This window comes from Lacerta agilis, chromosome 6 (assembly GCF_009819535.1).
Source record: "Lacerta agilis isolate rLacAgi1 chromosome 6, rLacAgi1.pri, whole genome shotgun sequence".
NCBI classification, from domain to species: domain Eukaryota; kingdom Metazoa; phylum Chordata; class Lepidosauria; order Squamata; family Lacertidae; genus Lacerta; species Lacerta agilis.
The window spans coordinates 68,072,093-68,087,769 of record NC_046317.1 but is presented as its reverse complement, the minus strand read 5'-3'; the positions used below and the strand labels follow the sequence as shown (position 1 = coordinate 68,087,769).

At 37.7% G+C, this 15,677-nt stretch overlaps 1 protein-coding gene across 2 annotated transcripts in view; it reads right to left on the bottom strand.

Annotated features, from left to right (window-relative positions):
• Nucleotides 1–1,090: 1,090 nt before the first annotated feature.
• The window catches only part of ITCH (itchy E3 ubiquitin protein ligase), a 47,625-nt gene continuing 33,038 nt past the window's right edge, over nucleotides 1,091–15,677 (bottom strand). For both annotated transcript variants that reach the window (XM_033153303.1, XM_033153304.1), the window contains 12 exons: nucleotides 14,623–14,751; nucleotides 13,799–13,871; nucleotides 12,632–12,703; nucleotides 12,282–12,370; nucleotides 10,610–10,769; nucleotides 9,522–9,655; nucleotides 8,716–8,856; nucleotides 8,220–8,340; nucleotides 7,573–7,677; nucleotides 6,337–6,433; nucleotides 5,594–5,666; nucleotides 1,091–4,325 (listed from right to left, as the gene is read on the bottom strand). In XM_033153303.1, the coding sequence (XP_033009194.1) occupies nucleotides 4,226–4,325; nucleotides 5,594–5,666; nucleotides 6,337–6,433; nucleotides 7,573–7,677; nucleotides 8,220–8,340; nucleotides 8,716–8,856; nucleotides 9,522–9,655; nucleotides 10,610–10,769; nucleotides 12,282–12,370; nucleotides 12,632–12,703; nucleotides 13,799–13,871; nucleotides 14,623–14,751 (1,294 nt within the window). In that variant the 3' untranslated portion in view covers nucleotides 1,091–4,225. The remainder of the gene's footprint in view (nucleotides 4,326–5,593; nucleotides 5,667–6,336; nucleotides 6,434–7,572; nucleotides 7,678–8,219; nucleotides 8,341–8,715; nucleotides 8,857–9,521; nucleotides 9,656–10,609; nucleotides 10,770–12,281; nucleotides 12,371–12,631; nucleotides 12,704–13,798; nucleotides 13,872–14,622; nucleotides 14,752–15,677) is intronic.

The following is a 15,677-nucleotide window of genomic DNA, read 5'->3' as shown; positions in this document are numbered from 1 at the left end:
TCCTTCACTGCTTCTCGCAGTTTGGCCAAACTCATGTTAGTAGCTTCGAGAACACTGTCCAACCATCTCATCCTCTGTCGTCCCCTTCTCCTTGTGCCCTCCATCTTTCCCAACATCAGGGTCTTTTCTAGGGAGCCTGATGTTGGGAAAGATGGAGGGCACAAGGAGAAGGGGACTGCAGTATTCAAGTGCTATTCTGCCATCTAGTGACGTGGCCAGGAAATACACGTCTATACCCAGTTACAGGTAGGTAGCCATGTTGGTCTGCCATAGTCAAAACAAAACAAAATAAAAAATTCCTTCCAGTAGCACCTTAGAGACCAACCAAGTTTGTTCTTGGTATGAGCTTTCGTGTGCCTGAAGAAGTGTGCATGCACACGAAAGCTCATACCAAGAACAAAACTTGGTTGGTCTCTAAGGTGCTACTGGAAGGAATTTTTTATTTTATTTTGTTACGTCTATACCAGTAACAGAAAAATTCCAAACAAATGTCACTAAAATGCAGTTACCTGCGGACAAGGACTTGCAGTAATGTAGAAGTTTTGGATATGGGAAGTACATCAATGTAAATGGGTTTCCTCAGTTATAACTGGATGCAACACTTTGATCCATTTGTGATCAACGACAGTGAGAGCATAACATACACAAAAGCTTTTGTCATCAAAACAGGAAGCCTATGATTGATGTGCAACAATATTTCCTGGTACTGGTTTGTCACTGACAGTGACATCACAGTATCTCCACCTCACAATGGCAACCTAGGCTAAGACTAGTTCACTAAGGAGTCAACAGGATAGGAGAGAATTACAATTGTGCAGACAGCTACAAAGTGTGTGTTCAAAGTCCATGAAGCACACATGTCAGTGTGAAATAAAAAGAAAACTTTAACCTAGAGGAAGCGTAAATGATGTGGAATTGGCTCCACTTTGGTAAAAACAAATAAAAAAAAACCCAACATTTGGTATAACATACACAATTCCATTTATGTGACGATTAGAGTGAATGTATGTTGCTCAGTGACTGTTGTTGCATTGTTTCAAGGTTTTTAAGAGAAACATTTCACACCATACAAGGAATGACAACAACCACCAGCTTTTCAGTACTTTTATAAAAGTTTGACTTGGTGAGAGACTTTTACAGTTACCTGAGTATTTGAAATTACAGTTCAAGGAAAATTTAACAATGGGATTCCAGTACAGTATTTTACAATCCAGTGCCTCTGATCCCAGTTCATAAACTAGTTAGCTAGGGCACATATACATAACAATGATTTGGGGGGGGGGGTGTGACAGACCATCACAAAAGGAGCTGGAGATACCAATGCACTGAATGGAGCTTCAATTCAAACCCCGCTGCAGTGTGTATGTATGATGAATATCAAGAACTCTACACAATGAAAATGGCTTATCATGAAACCTCACACACTAAAAAATGGAAATGTAAATTCCATACAACCTATCCTGAGCTTTCCAGAAAGATAAGGCTTAGAAAAAATTAAGATCTGTAGGCTGAAATACATACTTTCATAAGGCAAAAATTCAAATAACTGATTAATGTTTCCAGTCAGATTGTGGTGTTATCACACAATGCAGCAGAATGTGGTTGTTATTGCTGTCCACATGCTGTTGAAGCTGTTTGAAGCAGACAAGTCTTAATATTTGCAGAAAAGACTTGTTGCAATCCAATTCATTTCTGTCCGTCGCCCATCAAACCAAACTGTGCTTCCACAAGTCTCCCAGGTTCCCACAATGAGAAGAGTGCGCCAACTGCTCAAATTACTTTTTATTATTGCAACATTACATGGCATAAAAATAACAGAATTTAGAATTTACAATGCAAAGGGACTTTAAAAGTAAGTTTTCATTCTGATCTTAGAAATATTGCTAGCATAATGCTTAACAACAAATCTCTTAACAATACTTCATGGTCAAGATTCCATTTCTTAAATATCCTCAGTTTTGAGTGTTCAAAATACTTTCTTGTGCTTGGGATATCCAGCCCCCATTACCCATGTAATACAGCAGTAAAGACAAATAAACATGCCATTTAAATTAAAATAAATTGAAGAAGCTAGACCCCCAGACTGCAAAAATATATACAAGCTTTTACTTTTTCCTGAACTAAACATCTGAGCCATAAAAATATTAAACAGCCTCGCGCCCTATAGAACTAGGGCTTCAGCTATTTCAATTAGAACTACTCTTTATTTTAAAAATATAGGGCAGAAAGCCTTTTGAATGATATTTATACATTAACAATATTCCTAGGTCCCTAAACAAATCATGAGCCATTATGGAGAACAGACTATTTTCCATAGCTTACTCTTGGTTACTTCATTTCATTTCTGTATTGTAATTGTTAATTATCTAAGATGTATTAAAATCAATAAACAAAATATTTCTAAGGCTTTTTCTCCTCCATAAGCTATATTTCTAATACCACCCATCAGGTGTTCTGATAGGTGGCATAGGTAGACATATCTCCAGCATTCACACATGCGCCCTCTACCCACAGAAGCAGTAGTCCATTTGTGTAAGGGGAAAACTTATATATTAGAAGACACACTGAAAGGGAGGAAAAGGGAGCATGTTCTATTACCCTCTTCTTGCAAGCTCCAGCTGAGGGGAAATGGGCTGTTTGTTTTACTTCACAGAAGAGTCCTAAAGTCAGACAGTTGTAAAAATGGTTGAGCCCACTAGCTTACAATAGCCCTGAATTAAGTCTCCCTACCTCCTTGCCCCCACCCCTCCAAGTCTGGATGGGGAAGATGATATTTGTTACCAAGACAAAAATGTTTGATCTTCAACTGTTGCGGCAAGCTTTCAAACTTTGCTGCCTGTGCACAGCAGAACAATGCAAGTATATAGTTATCAACATGCACTACTGCCGGTTCAAATATCATCACTTCTCCCATTTCAGAGCTGCATGCACACCACAGAATTATAACAACCTGGAGGAAAGGATACAAGGCAGCCAAGCTGGGGCAAAGAACAAAGTGCTTTCGTTCCAAAACTGGGAGTGTAGTTTAAGTACTGTTGTAAGCTACAATGGAAGTTTTGAAATTGTGATAATATAAATAACTGAAGCGCAAATCAGATTTAAAATCAAGGGCTGCACAAGCTGCCCGTAAGAAGTGCTAGCCTAGAAGATGCACAGTCTCCATCCTCTAAAGGGTTACTGGGTGGGTTTTCCAATGTAAAAGTTGGATTTTTTTCAATAATTCCACTATTGCACATCCATTTCCTACAATACAATTCAATGCATGTTGACTCAGAAGTAAGTTTCACTGTGCTCAATGAGGTTCACTTCCAAGCAAATGTGCACAGGATTGCAGCCCCAGAGAAATTAAAGTGGCAGTTTCACGGCAATGCTTCAACCACCACTTGGAAGTGGTATTCCCTCATTCTGAGGAAAACAAGAGTTGTTCATTTCAGGCATTCACCTACAAACAGGACTGGAAATGAATTCCAGCTGCTGCCTTTTCAAGAGACCTTGTATTCTCTTTTAAATTCGCTACTAAAGTTGAGAATTAGTCAAGAATAAGTTAAAATTCCTATAGGTTTGAAGAAGCACATTCAAATGTAGGGATAAACCTGAGGAATGTGATCATCATGGTTAAATAAATAAAAGTGCTATGCTCTGTAAGCGTGCATTAGCCTTTCAGGTCCTACTCTGCAGCTTGAACTGAGATGATGCGGGAATAAAGTTTGGAAGGCAGACACAGTTAGATCTCACTTGGGTAAGAAACAGTTACCATAAGCGATGGATCTGTTTGCAGCACCTCCAGAGTCGGATTGCAAGGAAGCACTGTTAGCAATAGGATGGGTGGTGCACCATGGCAGCTACCAATGGACTTCCCAGTGCACCAGCAGCAAAAAGACGCTACTATAACAGAGTAACATTTAAAAAAAAAAAAAAGTCAAGAACACATTCCAGTTAATGAACATGACCCAAGACAGAACCCCAGAAGTACAGGAAGCCTGTGGTTAGGGAAGATTTCATTTATAGCTGTATCATTCTTGGATTTCGCAAAGGGACTCAGGAGAAATCAATAATTAGTGGGAATAAAATGGCAGGATAACATCCATTTACTTACACACTAGCAATTGTTTAAATAAATCAAGGTCAAGTCCTGTTTACATTAAGAAGTGCAACTAGCAGAGGCAGTGAAGAACTCACACCATATATGACTTAATGTTCTTCAGGTGCAAATTCTCCCCAATTGTTATTCTTGCCCAAATCCTTCTGTTTCTTCTATTGCAAACAACAGCTTTTCCTTCAGTTGTTCATAACTCTTGTATGGCGGCAAGTCCAAGCGGTTGAAACTGAAAATAAGCAGCAAACTTCACTTTCATTTGAATAATTAACCCACAAAAATAGGAACAAAAGTTCCCCACTATTTACACCATTGACAGTTTAAAATGTGAGAGGCATATTTATCTGACATTATTCCTCATCTTTGGTTCACAGCAGCAACCAAGGTACAATACTGTGAACTTCCAGGTTTCTATCTTGTGTGCTAATCTGCTTCATTCTATTAGGAACATACTGTCCACAGGGTTTAATCCAGACTCTGCCCTCAAAGAACAGAAGGGCTCCTTCTGAACATACAAGACTTTTAATCAAGGAATCCTACTGGCAGAAGATGGGTGCTTCTTCCAATTTCTCCTCCCCCCTGCAGCTGGCAGTGTCATTTCCCACTGCAAAGGGAAGTGAGCAATGTCTCTTCCCCCACTTATATCAGCTGAAGTGAAGGGTTCAACTTCATAGTAAGTCTATGTTTATTTCCCAAGACCTTAGGGAATACTGATTTTAATAGGACTGTGAATGAATCTGTTTTTCGATACTGGTTGTTGTTATTTTTAAAAACACATTTTCACAACTTTTCATTCCTGGGCAGGCAAGAATATATCTAAAATAGAGTGAAGGAGAGCCTAATCAAGGGCTGTCATGTAGAATGGTATAGCAATGCTCTCAACATGCGTGAAATGTTTATTTTGGCATCTGACAAAATAGTAAATTAAGAAGCAGCGAATAACATCTTAAACACCAAATTACGTTTTGTATGAAGGCACACCATTTGCTAAAGGCAACAAATGCTTTTGTGCGTCTAGTGTTGAGGCTACATGACCCTAATAATTCCTTGTAAAACGGATTTAAGCAACCAATTACACAAACCAAATTACTCACATTTCTTGTGAATTTGATCTAAAAAAATACAGTACATCTGTCATTCTAGATGAAACCAACATAGGTTGAGCAAAAGTAAAGATACAATTTTAAGTGCTCATTTTTAAACCAGAAACTTTGGCTCTCTGGGCTACTGCACACATTTTGTGGAGTCAAACATGAGTTTGCTATCAAGTGTACAGTTAATAAGAAGCTCCAGTTGATTATAACTTTATGATGCATATTGACAACTTAGTATGTCACATTCATGTGTGCAATGTATTGAGGTACAATTTTATACATCTTACATGTATAACTTAAAACGTAATGTGGTGCTAAATCTCTTATTTAAATGCCAAATAGGATCATCAACAGTAGAAAGAAGTATCAGAATCACAATTCTCATCTAATATATTTTACTCACCAGGTATGGCTTCTAGGTAACCAGTTTTCTTTGCCAACTTTCTCAATACAAAACTTCTGGGGTCCATTACTCCCTAAAATAATAATAATAATAATAATAATAATAATAATAATAATAATAATAATAATAATAATACAGGATATGGGAAAATAAAAATTGCAAAAAAAATCATAACTAAATACACATTGAAAATAAAATCAGTTTAGGCCCAGACATTTGCATTTGATAAGAAGTAACCCTAAGACGAGTTCTCAAAGTTTTAAGAACTCAGGTGTATTTTATGGCAACAGAAGACACTGGTCATACTATCGAATTCCTGTCAGCAAACTCTTCCCAGTAAGTGGCATTGCCACTACAGCATGGTAAAATATTGTCATGCAAAGCTCTTGCATGGCTAAGATATGACCAGGAAGTCATAAAGTGCTCTATATGGCCTCTAGATTAAATTATTGCAATGCTTTATACATTGTGCTGCTTTTGAAGACAATTTGGAAACCATAAGTAGGGCAGAATTTGGCAGCCAGATATATGCTTTGACCACTCAGGCCACCAATTCTGGCCTGAGTAGAAAGTTAATTTGCTCCCAAGCCAAATTGGAAGTGCTGATTTTAACCCTATATGCCTCGGGACCACCATACTTCAAGGAACACCTTTCCCCAAAATTTTGAACTGGCAATTCAAGCCAACATTCTAACACACAGAGTCATCCTGGCTCTCGCACATTTTGGAATAATTTTGCATACCCATGAGGTCAGAAAATCCTCCAACTGGTAATCGGCATGTTCCAGTAACAAACTGCAGTAGTCTCATCCTCTTCTCATTATCTATGTCCTTCACAAACTGAAAAATAACACATTTAAAATAGCTGTACAGACCCCATCCCTATTCTAAGTCTTAAAAACAAATAAAATTTATATAATCCATTCTCATATCCTTGTGATTTGAGGTTCTATTTTTTGCTAAAAGGGCAGTAGAAGGAACAAGGGTAGAGACATAGGGAAAACAATGACAGATTCCATGGGGAATAGTAGTGGAAAAGCCTTTCGAGGAAGCTTATTTAACTAGAGTGCCTGGATAAGCTTCTGGTTAATGTGAGACATCACTGGTGTTAGCTGTATTCCACTGAAGATTTTGTATGGTTTAAAGACTAAAATGTCCTAAGAGGTAACTAAAAAAAGAAAGAAAACCTTTCCTCCTCATCCATGATTTCTTTTTCCAAGCCTGGAGATGCCCACATTCTTCAGTGTTTGTTATCTCATTCCCAGGTAAAGAAACGATTTTAAATAAGAAACATTTTTGCACAGTTCTGAACATGTAGATCCATAGAATAGTTTGTAAGCAACCACAAAGTAGCAGCCACGTAAGATCACTTTTAAAATACTGCCAAAGGACACTGTACCTTAGTGAGTTTTTGTCAGTCATTATATACTATCATTTTTAACTTCATCACCTAAGTCTGGCTTCACTATTGCCATATTTTTCATACATAGAACTTGTAGCATACGTGCAAAATGTTCCAGCTTCAATCCCTAGCATCTCCAGATAGGACTGGAAAAAGACTGCTGTCTAAAAACTTGAAAAGCCACTGCCCATCAATGTACTCTACAATTAAGGTAATACTGAGCTAGATGGACCCTGTTCTGATTAAGTGTAAGGCAACTTCCTATGCTTAAAGTATTTTTACTATCCCTCACATAATTCCAGTAGGAAAGCTGCTACTTTTCTCATTTTTAGATGAGCAATTGTGACATGCACAGGGTCAAGCAACATCTATAGCTGGGTATAAACCACAAGACTCCTGTTATTTATGCAGCAATAGTCTTAGCATGGCTCCCCCTCTGAAATCTGTTGGCATCCCGTAATCTTAAGTTTATAGGGCTAATACTTAGGTAACTATTGGAACAAGAACAAAAGAGATCCTAGATTCCCAGAAGTTCCATTAGTGGTACATTTGGCACAATTTCCGCTGCAATACAAACCTGCCAAAACCACATTATTTGCTTGCTTGTTCTGGTATAATGTCGGTAGATGGTATGCCTTTGCCAGTCAGTCAAGTCAATCTCTTGCATTCCACACAAAAGCACCTTTTTGAAGAGAAATAGTTGAACACCAACTAGGTTAGTGAAACTCTGATGCCATGATACGTTGGTGTAAGAGATGATGGAAGAATCTCTTAGATACTCAAAGGGTTAATGAAGTGTTAGTATCTTTCTAGACATGGTGTATTTAGGAATCCTTCATTTTCTAGCTCAGTTGTCCAAGTATTTAAACACAATTGTAGCATCCTTGTTTAGAAGAGTTTCATATGTACAGGGTGATGTGCCTCTGTGTTAAAACATGTTAAAATATACTTTGCCATGTTAAGGTGATTGTCTACCCTTGTATTAGGTTGTGTGATGCCCTCCAGGTGCTATGAAACAATCCTGATCAGAGTCAATGCTGGCTGGAGCCAATGAAAGTTGTAGTCCACAACGTCTGGCTACTCCAGGTTAACTAAACTGCAACGTCTTTATTATAACTCTGCTTCAACAGACTCATGTCATAAAAGTGCCACCGCATTTATAAGCCCCTGCAAATATGCTAACCATTTCTCAACTAACCCTTATGACCAAAGGATTAGACATACCTCAAGCTCTTTTGCATCGAAGTACTGCAAGTACTGCTGTGGTAAGATCTCATTGAAACCTTCAAAGAAAGCTTGTGTCTGCTCTTCAACACCCCGGGATAGTCTCCACTCTGCCACTAGCCTGGAGTATGAAAGCACACAGTTACTCCAGACAGGCCCAACCAAATAGTAGACAGACATTGAATTTGCAGTGGAAGGTTCCATGGCAGAATTACATTGTGCCATGCGACACAGACAGAGGTTACTGCTTAAAACTATAGCACACCAATCATGATAGTTTCCTATGCATGAATATGCTCATGCTGTATTTCGGGCAAGACTAGCTTTGATATAGCATTTTGATTATTTTACTGATAAGCCCACATCTATTTTACATGTGGGCCTTCATGAAGAGGTTTGATAATACTTCCAAAACATTAAAAAGGGAAAGTTTATATAATTTAAAAAAACAAATGGTTAAAGATAAAATAAACTTGCAAACCAACTTTGAACTTACTTAATGTATTCCTCTTTGTTTTCCTCAGTAACCAGGATGTCGCTACCATTGGGTTTCAAATCATGGCTCTTTATTTCACCTAGAATTTCCTTATCAACTGAGAAATACATCTCCAGGCCACATTCCTCAATATTGTTTTCCCTACAAAACAAATACCATATATATTAACTACAGAAACCTATTTTCATGAAGTGCAATCAGCAGTATCATTAAACAAGTTGATGTCACAAGCCAAAAAAGTTTTCCTTCAAGTTCCTTTTGTTCATCAACAAATGGAGAGGGAAGCATATTCTACAATGAGATTTTTTTAAAAAAATTGTAAGGGGAAAAGCTTTTCTGAAATTTTGATGTTGAATGTTCATATATAAAAAGTTTGGTATCTATACTAGCTATCCTGTAATAATTTACAGTACCTCAGAATTGGCACGCAATAATATTTAAGAGGTACATATTTTACATTTCATATCAAGTATTTTATAATCCCTACATCCCGTTTAAAAAACAAACAAAACAAATGATCAAAGCAGTTTACAATCCAAACAAAGTATTACAAAAAGATTTAATGCCTGGCAAAATAAGGAATCAATATTCACTTCGGTTTTGAGGCAAATGTTCTTATTTTAAAAAATCACACTTGAACAGTAAAACTGACTTTAAAACAAATTGCAAATATGTTTTTAACGCTAATCCATACATATCAAATCACAGCACTGACTTTCAAACATGCATACACACACACACACACACTCACACATTTTAACATCTACAATATTTCAAGAATTGAGAAGCTGGCTTCAGAAACTCACTTTACCCAGATGAGTGAGTTGTAAAACTCAGGATCTACAGATTCTAAATCCTTTAGTCCTACTGGCTTGTTGAGGATACGTTTGTAGAATGGTAGAGAAAAACCCGTGTCTATAAATTTCACATGGAATAAAGCCTGCAAAAGATGGAAACTATTAATTATTTGTTTTATAGGAATCCTTGTCTAGTCAATCTCATAACCAGCAAACAGGTGCCTGCAGCCTAGAGTTTGGAAGAAACAATGAATTAAAGGCCATCTTAAAGTCACTCAAAAACCAGTAGCTATTTTCTTAGGTGCTGCATTGATAGTTACTGGTGACAAGAGAAAAGGGAAGCACAGAAAAAATGTGAAGTATAATCCCTCCCTGGGTGGAATAGGCTATAATTCCCCACGATACAGATTATGGGTGGGATTCACCTAATGAATCCCATCTGTGGAACCCTTGTGCAAGGATTACCCCTTGCACAAGAGGGCTTTCCCCCCCTCCACTCAGGCAGAATTTTCAGGTGGTGCTTTTACCTGAAAATTGCTATAAGATACTATACATTTTGGAGGTGTAGGTTAATACGGATGATATCTAGCAAAGCCACACTCCACAGTATAGCAATTGAAATCAATGGTTTCAAGTCATTATTTATTATACTCAGTTGGCTTATAACCTGTACTTCATTAAAACCAGCCCTAGAGTAGGGTGCAACTTAAAAATACATAATTCATAATAAAACAATTTGAAAAAATCAAATAATAATGAACCAAATTTACAGCACAGCACAAGCATGACAAAGCATGTTTTCATTGTCGCAAGCATTAAGGAAAAGAAACAGAATTAAGCACCTGGTATGTTTTAAAATACACTAGAGTGTAAGAGTGCAATGCAATGCAATGCAAACAACATTGTAATCCCTCTTGTCAAGAGTGGGTTTTTTCAGTCTAGGTTCCCCTGGCCACACATGTGGACTTAAGAATTTCTGCTACACATTAATAATTATTATTTTTTAAAAAAATCCTCATTCTACCAGGAAACTTTCAGCTTGTCCTTACTATGTTCCCACAAACTCCCCTATTTACTATTTTGTGCTCTGAACTCACCATGGCAATAAATCTGCCAATAAAGTGGAAGTATTTCAGGTGGTCTGGATTGATGTAAGAAGCTGGATTTATCTGTAGGCAGTAGTTATCCTTTCCTGCATATTCAAACAGGCAATACATTGGGTTCAGCACTTCATGCGACAACAGAAAGAACCATTCCCTGAAACCACATAAAGAACTCACAGTCAACACCACAAGCACCAAGTATTAGGTTTAGACATTGTGTACAGATTCCATAGTGCTAATTTAACCTCCAAAGCTAACATATAACTATTGGGGCAATCTATTATGTTCAGCCTGCCCACAGCTAGTTGGAATGAGCATATCAATTGCTTGGATAGGACACCAAAAGTAGTTCTCAGTTATAGAAATTCAGGTGCTTCTAAAAAGACTAGGATTACTCAAGGTTCAGATGCAGATAATTAGCAATTTACTTATGCTGGCTTCTGCTCCTACATGCGGTACTGTTTGAGGCTTATCATTTTTCTTTTGCATGTGGAAACTCAGGGTTCTCTTTATAAACTGGCCAACACTATTCTTGCAATGCCCATGTACATCTCTTAAACAATGTCACAATATTGAGTGAAATTAATTATGTCCAAGATGCAGCCCTGTGACTTCTGATGTGGAATCAGATGTTCAGTTTATAAACAGCGATGCTGACTTTACATTTTTTTAAGCTGAAGAGTGTATTGACTGATATGCTGGGATATTTGGCTTTAGAATAGACACTTACAATCAGTATAGCCAGAGTAGATAAAATCATTTTAAAGATAGTTATATGTATAATGAAGGACTGACCCAGCACTAAAGGTATGGTTATTTTGAGTGTCGCAAAAACACAAAACTAGGAATCAATTTTAGTGGTTATCAAACTTTTTTTGCTACATCAGCTAAAGAACCAAGTATTGTGAATCTATCCCAACTCAGTTGATACAAATCTTACCAGGACACGTGAATATGTAAGTCAGGGGTAGGGAACTGGATTCAGCCCAAAGGCCAGAACCTGACCTCCCTGCAAAGGCCACTTTGACAGCTGGGTGGTGCCACCCACTTGGCAAAATCGGTGACAACTTCAAAGGGGCCTAGTTGGCAGTGACCAGCTAATTGGTGCCAACAGCAAACGTTGCTTTGTCCACCTATAGGCACTGATTGGACTGAAACTGTGCCTGTAAAGAGACAATTTACCCCTGCAAACCAATGAAGTCTACTGAAGGAAAATGCCCATTTGCAGGCATGTTTTGCCAAGACACAATTGAGAGCACACTTCAAGCTCCTTATTGTTCCCTTGCAGCCATGTGATGTCATGCATAGGGTGAATAGGAATGGTTTGCAGTCAAATTAGGAAGGCTAATTAGGTACACAGGCTAAAGCTTTCTCACCAATGATGTAAAAGTTATCCATGATACTAGAGACCAAATTTGTTTATTGAAAAGTTGTGTCTATAACACACACGTAAGCTTTAAATCAGCAAGTTTCCCTTTTCCGGATACTGACAAGTTAAACCCCAAATTAGACAGAACTTTTTTTTTTTAAAGAAAGCTCCAAAGAAAAGGGTCACAGTTTTGTTTTTTTAAAATGTAACCCTCTCAGAGTTGTCTAAAAAGCTTTCCTACCAAACAATTTCAAGTGCCTATGGTTCTATTTGTTTTACATAGTAATACATCCCTACCGTGCAACACCTCCATAATCTAATCCTTCTTCTCCAGGGAAAATGACCCACAAACGTCTTCGTAGGTCCGCAGGGCTGAGGCTCATTATCTTAGTGGAAGAAGTATTAGAAGATTAACATTCTAATAATTGTTCACAGTCATGCACATTAAAATGAACACTGGTATATGGTGGTTTTGCTGTTTTACTCATTTATTCTGGATCAGCAGATCCCTGAAACTTTTAATAAGCCATTTAGAGAGGAAGGTTGACATTCAACAGATTAAGAAAGGGCTGAAACATAGTTCAGATCAAATACACATACTCCACACATTTTACAATGCTTTAAGTACTGAAACACAGCTCAATTACCTGCTGAAATGAATCTTCAAACAATGTTTTTCTGCTCACTGTGATTTTAATGTGCTGAGGCAGGGCCAATTGCTAAAATGTAAGAAACAGATTTGAAAAACAATCCAACTACATAATAGGACAATATATGATAAAAATATATGAAAATACTGAATTCAAGAAACCCTGGTTGCACATATGTGAACTGGTTTGCATGTATATTATAGTATTTACACATATGGAAGTGTGCCAGATGCAGCTGTGTATGGTTAAAAATAGAATCCTAAGATATCCCTTCCACATGTGGACGTCACTATGAATTTGAATACAGGAAGGTCATTATCTAACACATGGGGAAGATCTACCATGAAAGAATGCAATAGATTGATGTGTTTCCATCTGTACCAGGTGTGGGGAACCTGTGGCCCTCTAGATGCTGCTTGACTACAATCCCCATCATCCTTGACCATTGGCCATGCTGGCTGGGGCTGATGGGAGTGGTAGACCTACAATATCCAGAGGACCAAAGGTTCACCACCCCTGTTTTACCAAGATAGGTGCAACTGTTAATTATTTTCCCATGTGCGGTACTAGCTGCTTACAATGTATTGTTGCATACATGTATCCTTGAAAAGGGGCCATTGACACCATCACTAGATATTGCCAGTAAAATAAAGTTGTTGTATAATGTGGATGGTATTCCCATTGATGTTCATGAATAATTCCAAACATACACGGTGAAAATAGAAGCTCTATAAACTTTATTTTGTAAAACAACTCCAATTCGAACTTATGCTGAGAAAGGTTTACTCCTTCGTGCATTCTACTAGTTTACTAATGCTTTCACCTGACAAAGTTTAATTATTTAATGACTGCCCTTTGGCCAAAAACTTCCAAGGATGTTTTTGATTTTGTACATAAGACAAATTCTAAGGTAATGCTTTTATCTGATGGCAAATTATCACAGTTATTCTCATTAATATTCAATTATTAATGTAGAAGACAGTGCAGCGGAAGATTCTGAGTATCTTCTCTCTCCACGCTTCTTTGGGGTGTCCAACAGAGTTACTGCTACCACAAATTCACCAAGCCTCATGAAATCCCACAGGGCATGTAACACTGATTATGACAACGGACTCACTATGAACTTGCAGTAAAACTCCTTCCCCAAAATAAAACATAACTTACCTGACACCAAAACCTGAAATATTGGACCTTTGCTTTGAAATCACGAACATATGCTATCTGGGGTCCATTATCTCTGGAAACAGAAGTAAAAAAATCACTGGAATACAGTTGTGCAATTGTCATTCATTTCAGTTCCTTGCCTAGTTAACTGATTCACAAAAGGAAGGTTCGTTTTGTGGAAGCACATATAGCTACAATATAGCTAGGTAAATTATTCCTTAGGAACAAAATCATCTCCCTTCTTCCCTTTACTCAGTGGCATGCTACTAGTACACCGAGGAGTTGTAATTTTCCATGGGCCCCTGTAGCCTTTCCTCCTAGCATGGTAGCAGCCAATTAGGAAAGGATGCAAGAGACTGATCCTATTCCCACCCCCCTTCTCTTACCTCAACTTGACTGCTACTGCCTCTCCTACTTTCACCATTCCACTAAGTAGGTGTGATTAAAAGGGAAGGGTGGAGAGGGATAGAGGGAGCTAGGTGAGTGAAGAGGAAACTGGGAATTCTCTGATTTGAAATATAATCTTTGTGGTCTTTGAAGCAAAACTGATAAAATGCTGAAGCGCAGGTTAAATAAGTACTAAAGGAAAAATTGGTGTATATTATTTTATAAATAATGGAAGTATTTAACAATTTAATAGCACATAAAAAAAACCTTAGGTGAGTTGTTGAACATACTCTGCTAACATTTTAAGAACAGCATCATTCGTTTTCACCACCAAAGGTAACCAAGTTTAATCGTACGGCTATCCAGCAGTGCGTATAACAGATGCCAATAGTAGAAAGGAAGTAGCAGTAATACAAAATTGTAGTAAGAAAGCTTACAGAGCTGATTTCCCAGTACGAGGATCGATATAGGTAGTTGTTCTTCTATTGTGATCCACAAAATATGGAATTCCATCTACAGTGAATCTCATCTCCCAGCCCTCTGGCAAAGGTTTCTCATTTAACTGGCTGCAGAAACAGATATACACAACACATAAATCTCATTATACATATTTTTCACACACAGTAAAAGGTACTGTTCAATTTTTATTCCAGGTATTTCATTTAGCTTTATTAGACCCAATATAGTAAATCGAACTCTTAGTTACACTGAGCTCTAAGGAATGCACAACTAACACCACAAATCCAAAATGGAAAACAGTTTGTCAACAAGTTAAATGTCTACTCAGAAATACTTTATATCCTGCTCACAGAATGTAGGTTGATGTGTGGGTTACACCCTGTTTGCTTGTTACCTAGGCCTCAGCTATACTCAAGTCAATTACTGTATATTGTTATAACTACTTTATAAACACCGGATGGCACAGTAGAGTTTGATCTTTCACCAATGTGATTTTCCATTATGAGCTTTATAACATGTTTTCCTGTAACTTTTTTTGTGTGTGTGTCTAGATCGTGCCTTAGTTATCTGTTGGTCACAAAAGAACTTGGAGAGATTCATGGGAGTGTATCCTTCATTTCCTCTCTCTGCTAATGTTATCTAAATGTAGAACAGGGATTATTACATGTAAGAGGTGTATAAACAGGTCATTTTCCAGTGTATTCAGAGTGTTTAAGTGTTTGGGGAGAAATCCTCACATGATTACAGAAGTGCAGGTCTGGGATACACCTGAAGATTATTTAGCACAATGCCTGTTTTTAAGGCCTCTAATATGTATTACTTTCTAATCCTTCTCGGAGATATTCTAGAAAGTATCTACTATGCCTTTAAAATATTAAGCTATTTTTCCATTCCTCCTTTTTTGAAGAATTCTAGCAAGATATGAAATAAGGAACAGGAGTAGAATGCTTATTGAAAACAAGTCTCTGCAAGACTCTGGCTGAGATCCAAGGAGGCAAAGTTCTTCCATGTGTGCAAAGCAGATTTCTGACTT